At 38.0% G+C, this 12,372-nt stretch overlaps 1 protein-coding gene across 1 annotated transcript; it reads left to right on the forward strand.

Moving 5' to 3' along the window:
• The first annotated feature begins 763 nt into the window (after positions 1-763).
• On the forward strand, positions 764-10,856 carry LOC149029323 (serine/threonine-protein kinase D6PKL1-like). The gene is made up of 3 exons (XM_089141528.1): positions 764-1,068; positions 1,907-3,477; positions 9,563-10,856. Exons 2-3 carry the CDS (start codon positions 2,249-2,251, stop codon positions 10,443-10,445), a joined length of 2,112 nt encoding a protein of 703 aa, XP_088997654.1. The 5' UTR covers positions 764-1,068; positions 1,907-2,248; the 3' UTR covers positions 10,446-10,856.
• The last annotated feature ends 1,516 nt before the right edge of the window (positions 10,857-12,372 follow it).

A 12,372-nucleotide genomic window follows, 5' to 3' on the forward strand; every position in this document is an offset into this window, starting at 1 on the left:
TCCCTTAGAACGTAACTCACACTACAATCAACAAAAGAAGATTTGAGCAACATTCAAACTTCAAGAGGTGCACCCTTCTATGGTTGTTGAACAAACTATGCGAGAGTCGAATTGAACATACATGTAGATAGAGTGGAGTTGACACACTTCAAAATTCAAATCACCACTTCTTCCCCTTCCTCCATCAACACTTGCTTTTTTTTGGTAAACCCTCCTTCAAAACTTAAAAAGTTAAAACTAGGTATGGATGCATTTTTTTGAATTGAATGTTTATCATCCCAAAATCCATGGTAGGAAATGCCTTTTTTTTTCTTTATGACAATTCTTTTTCCCTTTTGGTAGCCGCCCTAACACCTTGATTAGATTAGTCTAAGGCTGAATAGGCTCTGCTGTTAATTCTGGAATTTAGGAAGGAAGCCATGGTGGAGAATGGAGATGCTTTACTTTTGAGATTGGAATTTGGAAGTTCTCTTTCAATATAAATATATATATAATGCTTTAGAGTCTGTGACTGCATCAAACCCGCCCAAGCTTGTTTTTATCTTCTTATCTCTCATGTATTGCGGAGAAGAGATGTTGGGGAAAGAGGGAACAGCAGTGGGACCCACAATCACCACCAAATGGGACCCACAAAGACTGCCGCATTCCGGGAGTGGGCCCCACCAGAAACCGCAAAAGTGTCTGCTTTCTCCCAGCTGCTCGGCGCTAATATCCACTGTTAACACATGACCCTCAGGCACTCCAAAGCTTTAAAGAATAGTTTCTTATAGTACTGAATTTCAGAAAAAAGAAATAAAAAACAAAGGAAAGATAAAAAAAAAAATTCCGAAAGCGAGAGCTCCATCTACAGCTCGCACTCTCTCTCTCTCTCTCTCTCTCTCTCTGTGGAGTTCATTCTCACACTCGAAGTCTAGAAAGAAGATTTGTGAGGAGTAAGGATCAAGAGAGGTACATCTCTAGCTCTGTGAAGCCCCAGTTCGAAGCTCTGAAAACCCTAGATCATGCACCGTTACTCTACAGATGGTTGGGAGAACAGAGAACCTACCTGTGTTTCTTCACTACTAGTTGGTGCGTGTTTTAACTTTTAAGCATCTTTTTCCCATTTCTTCCCTGTTGTCATCTCTCTCATTCGTTTTCTCATTATGTTTTTTGGGTTTGATTTTGAGGTTTCTCTGTCTTAAGTTTCTTCCCTTTTTCATTTAATTCTTGTTTGTATTTTCCGCTTTTAATTAGATTTAGCGTGATTCTTAAGGATCCTGCTGCGAAATGTTACTCTTGATGGGGACTGTTTACATTGGAAGATTGCGGCATTTTGCTTTTTTATGCTTGCGGGTGTCTTCCTCCTTTTATTCTCGGTGTCCTAAGTCCTAAGTCCTAACTCTCTTTTTTTCGGGGGGAGTTTAATTTAATTTGACAGAACTTTTGTTCTTATTTTATTGAGTTTTAGTTCCTTGCTTGGTTTTGAGTTAAGGTAAGGATCTGGAGCCATTGTTTTCTTTTATTCTTTTATCTGGTAAGTTTTAGAAAAATAAGATTGTGTGTTTTTTATTTTTTAAAAATTTTAAATTCTAGTGTTTCCGCTGGTTTTGAAGTTGTTAATGCTTCATAAGGTCAGTACTGGATGTGATATTCTACTCTCTTAACTTCTTAACTCTCTTGTCCGATTTAATTTAACTTTGCTCGACTCCAAACCTGATTTGGATGCTCTTGCATTTGGAAAGTATTTATGCATCTTGTGTATTTAGGCGTTATTTTGATTCACAGAGACTTGTCTTTTCTGTTAGATCTCAACGTGTTTACCTATTGGATCTTTGTACTTCTGATTTCGTATCAATGTCAATCTAATCGAAACAGAAGCTGAAGTTTTCTTTTCTTATTTTTGATGAGCTTTTCATCTTCTTTGTAGGTTTCTCTATGTGAAAGGAATTGGGTTTACTCGCGTTGGTGCGTATAAATTAGTGAATATTATTCATTGTCCTTGAAGTTACAGGAGAATAAGGCCTCAAGTCTCCCTGTGGTCTTGTTTGAGAAGGCTTGTGCTATAGTTATTTATTCGGTACTCCGTACTTCATTGCTTCCAAAAAGCATACAGAAATTGTTTGGGTTTTGTATAAGAAAGGAAGAAAGGAAGAAAGAAGAGAATTTAGTGCAGTACTCGTAAAAAAAAAATCTGTTTTTTTTTTCTATTTGTAGCACTGTTTTGGTGCTATAGTGAGAAATCCCATGTAATGATATACAATCATCTGAAATGGAGAGGATTCCTGAATCAAAGACAGTTCCCAGGAAATTGCCTGAGGTGAATCGGTTGAATGCACGTACAAATGTTGTAAGAGAGGAAGAGGCCCGTGGATCTCAGAGTTCAGATTCCCCTGCTCTATTAAAAGCATGGAAAGGGAAAAGCTCTCGCCAAGAACTAGGGAAGATAACCCCTGAGGTTGTGTCCTTCAAGGGCAGTGGAGATTCATGCGAGGAAGTAGGTTCTAGTTCTTTTTCCGGGGCTAGTCACCCCCCTGAACCAGTTGACACTGATCTGATGAGAACTGTCTATGTACCAATTGGGCAAAATAAATCTGAGACAGGGCGCTTGGTGAAAAGCTTGTCCATGAAGGGTCCTTTCATAGAGGATCTTTCCCTACGGGTTCCTGGCAAGAAATCAAATACAACAATTCTTTCACCTGCAGACAGCCTGGTTGAAGAAAATAATGATTTAGGCGCATCATCTTCTCCAGTTTCAGTTCGTGCATCGCAAGCTACAGATAACACGCTTCTACCGCCGGATTCTGAGGAGAAGGAATGTGTTTGGGATGCGTCTTTGCCTCCCAGTGGCAATGTCAGTCCTCATAGTAGCATTGACAGTACTGGTGTTGTCACTGCTATGAGCATTGTCAACAGCTGTACTGGTACATACAAAAGTGATGGGATTACAAGTGATGGTATGCTTAGTTTGGAGAGGAACTGTGAGAGTGCTAAAGGGAGTGTCAGAGGAGACTCACTTGAAAGTGCAAAAACTAGTATTAGTCGTGCAAGTGATAGCAGTGGCCTTAGCGATGACAGTAATTGGAGCAATATGACTGGGAGTGCTAATAAGCCTCACAAGGGAAATGATCCTAGGTGGAAGGCAATTCTTGCTGTAAGAGCCCGAGATGGAATATTGGGTATGAGTCACTTTAGATTGCTTAAACGGCTTGGATATGGTGACATTGGAAGTGTTTATCTCTCTGAATTGAGTGGGACCAGGTGTTATTTTGCTATGAAAGTGATGGACAAGGCCTCACTGGCAAGCAGGAAGAAACTAACGAGGGCTCAGACAGAAAGAGAGATACTGCAGCTTCTGGACCATCCATTCCTTCCAACTTTATATACACACTTTGAGACAGACAGGTTTTCATGTTTGGTAATGGAGTATTGTCCAGGAGGTGATCTGCACACATTGAGGCAGCGGCAGCCTGGGAAACACTTCTCTGAGTATGCTGCACGGTATGTTTAATGAGGTAGTTGTTCATATTTTCTACATTTCTTCTTTGAAGCCCTTCACTTTGGTAACATATTCATATTTTATCATTACTTTATATATTGAACATAAAATCCTGATTCCCCCTGGGTTCATTTATGAGAAACATGGTGATTTTGTAATAGTAAGTGGTTGCTTCTCCTATGGGTGATTCACCAGATCAATTTCATGAGCAGGAAAGTATCTAAGGGTATTCTGATAAGTAGACTTATTACCCTTTGTATTTGAAATATTTTCCTACAATGTGATTTAATAGATAGCTCTCCCACAATGCTTTCTCTAAAATATTATATGGGTGGTGATACTCTTCTATTTCCTTTAATTCTTCGAGAAGGACATAACTACCCGACTCTATCCTTTCTGTTCTTAAAGTTCATGAAATGTTATAGTGTTTCTAGTGAATACTTGTCTGTCACTCTACATCTTTCTGTTTTTATTTATTTATTTTTATGTCTTAGATCCTTTTATTTACTGCCATTAATGTTGTGGATTTCCCCCCCTTTTTTATTGGTTTAAACTTATAGCTATTTCAATATGTGCTCCACTATTCTTCTTGAGTTGAGTGTTGTCAGCTCCATGTGCTCCAGACATTGTTTGACCATTGTATTGGATTATGATCTTTAGGAAAGCTTTTAACTACCATTAGACTCAGTGGACCTTGAAGGAGCAGTCATCCTAGAAGTTCTGGATGATATATCAATGATGTAATTGGGAAGAGACTGAATAATCTAACAAAGAGGGTGTAAAGGCTAAGTCAATCATTGGAGGAGAATAAGGTTGTTCATCTGTGAATTTTGATGCTATCAGCAACATCATCCATCAGTTTATTAGATCTAGGATGTTTAACTTAATGTTTGCTCTAAATCTTCATCTCAAAAGCCTGACTTGATGAGGAGTGTATTTACTAGCTTAAATAGGAAAGGGATTTCTTATTCGAAATTGATTTGTGGTTAACACTTCACTTGGGTAACCAATGAGGGGCTATTGTCGTGACAATTTTCCATGCTCATGATATGTTTTTACTCAGTGGCTATTTCTTTGTTGTTGATTAATAAAGTAGTCAGGAGTCAGGACAATGAAGGGGGTTGTATAAGATAAGTCGGTCCTGGGATTTGGTGAATGTTTTTCTCCTTGTCAGTAAAATAGTAGGCAATTTATGTAAAAGGGGTCCTAGTTATATAAATGAATTATTTTGAAATTGTTTCCTCGGGGAAGTGCAAATTGCTATTATGCTTTCCGTTTCTGCCTCTGTCTCTTATCTATCTATCAACCTGTCTATCTACCTACCTATCTATCAATCTGTCTAAGCCCGCACACATTATGGCCTTCTCCAGATCCCACACTGGCTGGATCTCATGCATTGGTTACATCCTTCTTTACATTATTAAAATTTCAGTTGTAATTAAATAGGGAGCAACGAAACCTTCTCCAGAATTATTTTTAAAAAAAGAGGAAGGATAAACATCCAAATCAGGGACAGACAAAGTTTCTCTACAATCTGCATGTTTTCCGATGAAATTTTCTCTTCCTACCCTGGATGTATAGTGTGTTGGCATCTTAAAGTTCTTTACATCAAGCAGTGTCATTGTCAGTTTTTTTTTTTTTTTTTTTTTTGGGGGGGGGGGTTGTTAGGGAGAGAGCGTAAGGGGACCTGAACTGTTGAGAACACATGAGCTGAAGAACCTCCAAACAATTATTGCTACTTGGAGGTGGACGAAAGAGTATGAACTCATCTTCAAGCTGCCATGTGATGCATCCATTACATAGGTTCATGCTTCCCCTTTAAAGATGATAAGGGTGTATATTGATTCGGTTGTGGCATCAATCCCAAGACAAGAAAAAGAAAAAGGTATTTTTACAAATGACTGTTGTTGATTTGCAACCGACTCAGTTCTGAAATTTGATACTCAAGCTAGACCTGCTTGGTTTCAGTTCTATAGTGTTCTCACAAGGCTGAGTTCTACTTTGTGTCCTCAATCTGTTTTTTTTGGGGGGGGGGGGGGGGGGGGGTTGTTGGGGTGGGGAAGAAGAGAAGAAACTTTATTTAAGAAAGTGGATGCTGATAACAAGACTACAATGAGTGCGTATGGTCTAGTTCGCAACCTCAAAGTGACTGGAAATGCCATTGGAGGGAAGGTTTCCTACGAGAAAAGTAGCGCAAAGAAATCCCCTTGAAGTCTCAACTATTGAACACAAAGTCTGTAAAAGAAAACATCATTGGATGAACTTCAACAAGCTCTAATAGATGATGAACTGGTCCTTTGGATGGGAAAAGTGATGGTTGTTCTGCCTCCTTCGACAAGTGAATTTAACTTTCCTGGTTAAGTGTAGGAAACCACAAAATATGGTCAGGATGACTGTACCCAGGTTAAAAAACTTGGCAAGATCTCAAATATGTTGAGATGAAATCATAGTTGTCAAGGCGACAAGGCAAGGTGATAGAGGGCAGCAAAAACCAAGGCAACAAGGCGACACCAGGTTGCCTTGACCCAAAAAAGAATTTGGACAAAGGCAGGCGATGCCTTGACAACTATGGATGAAATGGTATACAAAGTTTTAAAAAAATGCATTGTTTTGAAAACGATGACTGGGATTTTGAATATTTCGAGAATCAGAACCACCAAGTGGGCAGTTACATACTGATAACACTTCATTGTTTGACTGGGAGTTGAGACATGGAAAATTAGGTTATGAATTACATGTTAGTCATTGTATTTGGATTGGGTGTTTATGTGATATGCATTGTGTTCGCTTTACTGGATCTTGTGGTTTGTAATATAAACTTCGTCTTACTATTTCTTAGATAAATATGTGTCTTCATATATTCCTTGCACTAATTATGTCTCACTGCACCATAGTTGTAAGGCATCACCTTTGCAGCAGTACGACATGTAGTATCACCTTGTGTTTTTATTTCCCTCAAACCCATTGAACACCTTGATACCTTGAATTGCCTATATGCATAGAACAGGAAACTTTACCTTCAGGTTTCAACATCTACTACTATATATACTAAACAGGACTGCAAAACCGAAACCCTGAAGTATTTTGTTATTATTATTCTGTTACAATTTGAATACTAAAATTAGTTTACTTAGCTGAAAACAAGTTTCCCTTAAATGTTTCAGAGCCATTGGCCATTTACCCACCAAACAACACCCCCCCCCCCGGGGAAAAAAAAAAAACTGCCACCCAGGAAGAAAAAAACAAAAAGCAAAACCTTGCAAGATTTTGACATGTATATCCTGTTTCTGATTTTTGAATGAGGAATGGTTTAAATTCAGGTTGTCATCCCATCTGCGAGCATCTCCATATGGCTTTATTTAAATGACTTATCTGAGGAAGTAGCTGCTAAAGTTGGTCTTCTATAGTTAACTATATGCACTGGCTTTATTGGTTTATGGTGATTGCATCAAGCAACTCCTGTCACACAGACAACCCCCCCCCCCCCACCAAAAAAAAAAAAAAAAAAAAAAAAAAAAAAAAAAGATGAAAAAAAAAGAGAAAGAAAAGATTGCTTAATTATTAGTTTTCTAAATTGTTTTGGTACTTTCACCTCCTAATTTCAAATGGTTTTGTATTTCCTTATTAAAAAAGGAGGCCATTCCTGGTGCTCAAGGCTCCTGTTTTTAGCAGGCTCTGTGGAGGGTAGAATGTACACAGCCTTTCCCTGTATCCAGAGAGACTGTTTGCAGGACGAAAACCTGTGACCAAGTGTTTAGCATGTGGTCCCTTAACCAACGTGTCAAGCATGACCTTAATTTCTATTTCCTATAACAAAATTTATTTGTGAAAAAACAGTTGGTCAATAAATCTACTTCTTTCTTCAAAAGCTTTTTGTCTGTGTTAATTGGACGCTGTGACTGTTCATTACATGTTGATATGTTTTCCTTTTCCGGGGACATGGCTTGACAGCTTGATCTCTTTAACTTAGCTTTGTCTCATGGGGTATGTCTAAATGAGTGCGTGACATTATTTCAGGTAGGCTGATCTCTGATTAATCCTATCCATTAGCCTTACTAATAGTGGAACCAAACCCTGGACCAGGTCCTATGCAGTTTTCACTGCTCCAGTATTGAGCTGATACAGTGATGCATCCTGTGCTGGCCTTTATGGCCTCGAAACTTTTTAGAGATCTCAATCTATTGCTCTCTTATGGAGGTTGTGGTAGGAGATGAACAAAAGTTTTGGATTACTCAATGTTTAGTGGAATTGTCACTCTGGTTATTGAAGGCAATTTTTATCATGGTTTTTGGGTTCTATGGTAAATGGGTTACATGCTACAAGCGATACTTAACATTATTTTGTACCTTCCTGTAAATCATATTTAGGGTATCCATAGGTATCATTCAGCTTAGAGTGTTGTGTAGAATGGATGGCTGTTTGTTTCTTTTCATCTTAACAAAGCCTGTCTTGATGCTTTAGAGATTAAATGATTGAAAACAGGAGTAGTACTTAACATTATTTTGTACTTTCCTGTAAATCGTATTTAGGGTATCCATTGGTATCATTCAGCTTAGGGTGTTGTGTAGAATGGATGGCTGTTTGTTTCTTTTCATCTTAACAAAGCCTGTATTGATGCTTATGAGATTAAATGATTGAAGACAGCAGTAGTAGTCTGGGTTTATTGCACAGGGAGACTCAAGAATCGTTGATGAGATTAGTGAACACCATAAAATTCATTAGAAGAGAAAGGTCTTGAATCCAAGGAATGCCAGTGGAGATGTCTGTTGAAAGTTAATTTTCTAAAATTCTTTGAAGTGAAGAAATGGTTTGGCAGCAAAACTTAAAAGAGTTGAGATTAAGTTGATAGCAATAGTATTAGCATAGTTGTCCATGGGATTGATATAGGACTTACATTTTTATGGGTTGTGGGTGCCTAGGAAGGAATGTGAAGATTTTATCACCCCCCCCTAAAAAAAAAGAAAAGGTTTTCTTCTTCAGGCAAGGAGAGGTATTGAGTCATTGATATTGATATCTTCAAATGATGATAAACCTAGTCCAGAACAACTGTCAATTTTTGGCTGTTCTGAGTCGGGTAATTTGTAAGTGATTCTGATGACAATTCTGAACCATCTGAATTTTGGACAGTTGCTGCATGAGACAGAATATTGTCTTGAATTTGTTAAGAGTTTATTTATTTATTTTTTGGGTAGAATGTTTAAGAGTCTAATTAGTACCTAGTGCGGTCTGGCAATTTATGGCAGCTTTAATGACATGACTGGGTTATATGAAATATATATATATATATATAAGGGACTTGTTGGTTTGATTAAATGAGAGCTGCGCAACAGAAATTGCATGGACAAACATAAGCCAAATCTAAGAAAGCTAAAACAAAAAGAAGTACTCTCTAAAAGTTTGCCAACTAACATGCGAGCCAGTTCTCGAACTGTGAAACCAGCCAAATAGCCAATAACTGAAATGGATTCATTTTCAAAGAGAGTGGGCTTTTTTTTCTTTCTTTCTTGTGGTTGTTCTTTAGTTTTTTGTTAATTTAAGATCTTGCTGTGTGTATTCTTTGCTTGTGTAACTGTTGACTCCTACAACCATATGCATCAGTAATATGGAGGATATATTTTTTATTTTTTGAAGATTGTATACTTAATAATTTGTCTAGGATCTCTTGAATTCTCTTGCTGACCTCAATTTTGCAATTTATTTTCCTATTTATTAGTGAATCCTAAATTTTTTTCCCTGCTGTTCTATCAAAGAGTTGGAAAACACTTGCAGATCAGCTTAAGACCTTCATTACGTAAATTTTTCTGTAGACCAGTGTTACTTTTTTAAAGACAGTAATACCGTTATGATTGATTTGAATTCCATGGTTATCTTCAACTGATGATTACCCATCAGTTACAATCTCTTTTTCTTAGTGAAATATGTAAGTTTTAAGTAATCTTTCTCTGGAGCTTGGAGAAAACCTCCGTTGCATGCTTTTTATCTCAAGTTCTCTGTTTTTTCTACATATTTTTAAATTACTTCATATCTTAGTGTATTTATTTGTTTCCTAAACTTGCACATATGACTGACTCAGCCTTCATGAAGCAGGTTTTATGCAGCAGAAGTACTTCTAGCCCTTGAGTATCTCCACATGTTGGGAGTTGTTTACAGGGACTTGAAACCAGAAAATGTTCTTGTCCGTGATGATGGCCACATAATGTTATCAGATTTTGATCTCTCCCTAAGATGTGCAGTCTCACCTACCTTGATTAGAACTTCTGCATTTGACTCGGATCCCTCAAAACGAGGAGCAGGTGGTGCATTTTGTGTCCAGCCAGCATGCATCGAGCCTTCTTCTGTTTGCATCCAACCAGCCTGCTTCATCCCACGGATCTTTCCTCAGAAGAACAAGAATAAAAACCGAAAGTCTCGTGCTGAGACTGGGCAGCCAATGAGCACCCTGCCAGAGCTTGTAGCTGAGCCAACAGCAGCTCGGTCCATGTCCTTTGTTGGAACTCATGAATATCTGGCCCCAGAAATTATAAAGGGAGAAGGTCATGGCAGTGCTGTGGATTGGTGGACTTTTGGTATCTTCTTGCATGAGCTCCTGTATGGGAAGACCCCATTCAAGGGTTCAGGAAATCGTGCAACACTGTTCAATGTGGTCGGACAGCAGTTGAGATTTCCAGACTCACCCGCAACCAGTTACTCTAGCAGGGATCTGATCCGGGGCTTGCTGGTGAAGGAGCCCCAGAACCGCCTTGGGGTGAAGAGAGGAGCAACTGAGATCAAGCAGCACCCATTCTTTGAAGGTGTGAACTGGGCTTTAATACGGTGCAGCACACCACCTGAAGTGCCAAGGCCAGTGGAGACTGAGCTGCCTGGGAAACTTGGGGTAGTTGATACTGTTGGAGTGGGGAGCAATAGTAAGAGGATGGCAGCGGCAGACATGAAGTCTGCAGGAAAGTATCTGGATTTTGAGTTCTTCTAATATTTGGATCACCGTGATTCTTAATCATTTGTATTGGCATGCTTTGTTAAATTATAAAGAACTTGCCTACATTGCTCTTGTCGTGCTAAAGCTTTAACATCTGAGAGTTACCTGGATCCAAATTCTCCTCCTCTCGCTTTTTCAGATGGGGTCATGCTAGACTATATTCCATATCAAATTCATGGCTGTTGCCTGTTTCATGCCTTCTTGCTTGATTTCTCTTAGTCAAGGTTTCTTGCTTACTTAGGGGAAGCTGTTGGAAGATAGTTTTCTTCTTTCTTTCCGGGAATACTTTCCCAGAACTATTCTACAGTTAAAACTGTTTCTGTTACATTTCTAAGAATAGAATTGGTCCATGATTGTAACTCCCAAGCTTTTGATCCCCATAAAAAATTCTTATTCAAGTTCCCAAAATCAATTTGTATGTTTGAACCCTACATCTCTTCACCAATTGTGAAGGGGGAATCTTTTTCATGCATCGGATTCCTACCTAGAAAATAGGAGGCAGGAATGCATTGGATGGAAGGTTGCAACAGGTCTGGGCTGGGTTGGGTTTTTTGGATCTCAATCTTAGTCCTATATGGTTTTGGCTAAGTTCATTCCTATCTTAACCCTAATTCGGGGACTTGAATTCTCGTACCTGCCCTAAGTTATACAGGGCCAAATCAAGTCCATTCTCACCCTCATTGTCTCTGATAGGGTTCGGTCAGGATAGTTGGCCCTGTCCCTAATTGGCCGTAACAACTATCCTTGATTGGATGGGAACGGGACAATTGTCTTTGATTGGTTCACAACTCAGCCCGGCCGGCCTATTTCTAATATTTAATAAACAAAATGAAGAATTTGATATTTATTGGAATTAAACCAAAAACCACTTGGATAACAGGTAATATTCTTACCAACCAACTTCACGCTAGTGTTATAATTACTTTTTCAATAAAGCTTAATCAGATCAAAGTAACATATGGTCGATCATTTTTGTAACCCAAGCCTGCCTTTTATGTTGACAACATTGGATTGAGATTGGGCCAGGCTCAGGGCAAGTTTGGGCTAAGTTAGGTCAACAAGGTTTTAATGACACTCCTACCCTCTGTGATCAAATTTGAATTATATAATATGCATAATTTAACTTAATGTTACTTTTGAATCTAATTTGTTGGTAAATTTGATCCATCTTGTATATAAAAATATTGGTATATTATACATGTATTATATAAAAAGTGACTAACAAATACAATTTGACGTAATGTTTAGAGTTTTATACTTTTTATTATTTTAATTTTAAAATATGCCTAATCAGTATAAAAAATAATGAAAAAAAATCTTTAATTTTTACCCAAAATTTTTTAAAGGAGTGCAAAAGGGAATTTTCTATATAATATGTCTATGATATAGATAGATAAATTATTAGTGACATTTCATGCTTTGTCTTTTAATATGACTGTCATCACAAAACAAAACAAATCAAAACATGAATCACACCCTTAATAATCCTTATCAACATTTTTTTTTTGGTCAAATAAAAACACATTGCATTATTGAATAATCAAGTTACAAAGATCCTCATTTGGTATGAGTCTCATTTTACTTGTATTGTCCGTGTCATGAGTGTCAATAGATCTACTTGCAAGATAGTTAAAAGAGTCTAGCAGGGATGTGGACTTATGGTTACAAACAACTACATTAGCCAGCCTAGTTTTAATTTCTACCAAATCAGAAATTAAATGTATAGGCCATTGTCTTTGGGGAGGATTATGGAGTAGGGAATGAGTTGCCTCCTCGTTAACCCAACATTCCTGGATATGATTTGTGTGTTTCATGCCTTCCCTTATTTTTATTATTGCTTCCTCCAAGTTGCTCTTTTTCAGGTACCCTGTCATTGCAACTAAGATCTTTCCTTGTTCCATAATTCTCGCGCTCCAACCTG

The sequence above is a fragment of the Hakea prostrata genome, chromosome 1, assembly GCF_041222555.1.
Source record: "Hakea prostrata isolate BN-2017 chromosome 1, UWA_Hpros_2, whole genome shotgun sequence".
Lineage (NCBI taxonomy): Eukaryota > Viridiplantae > Streptophyta > Magnoliopsida > Proteales > Proteaceae > Hakea > Hakea prostrata.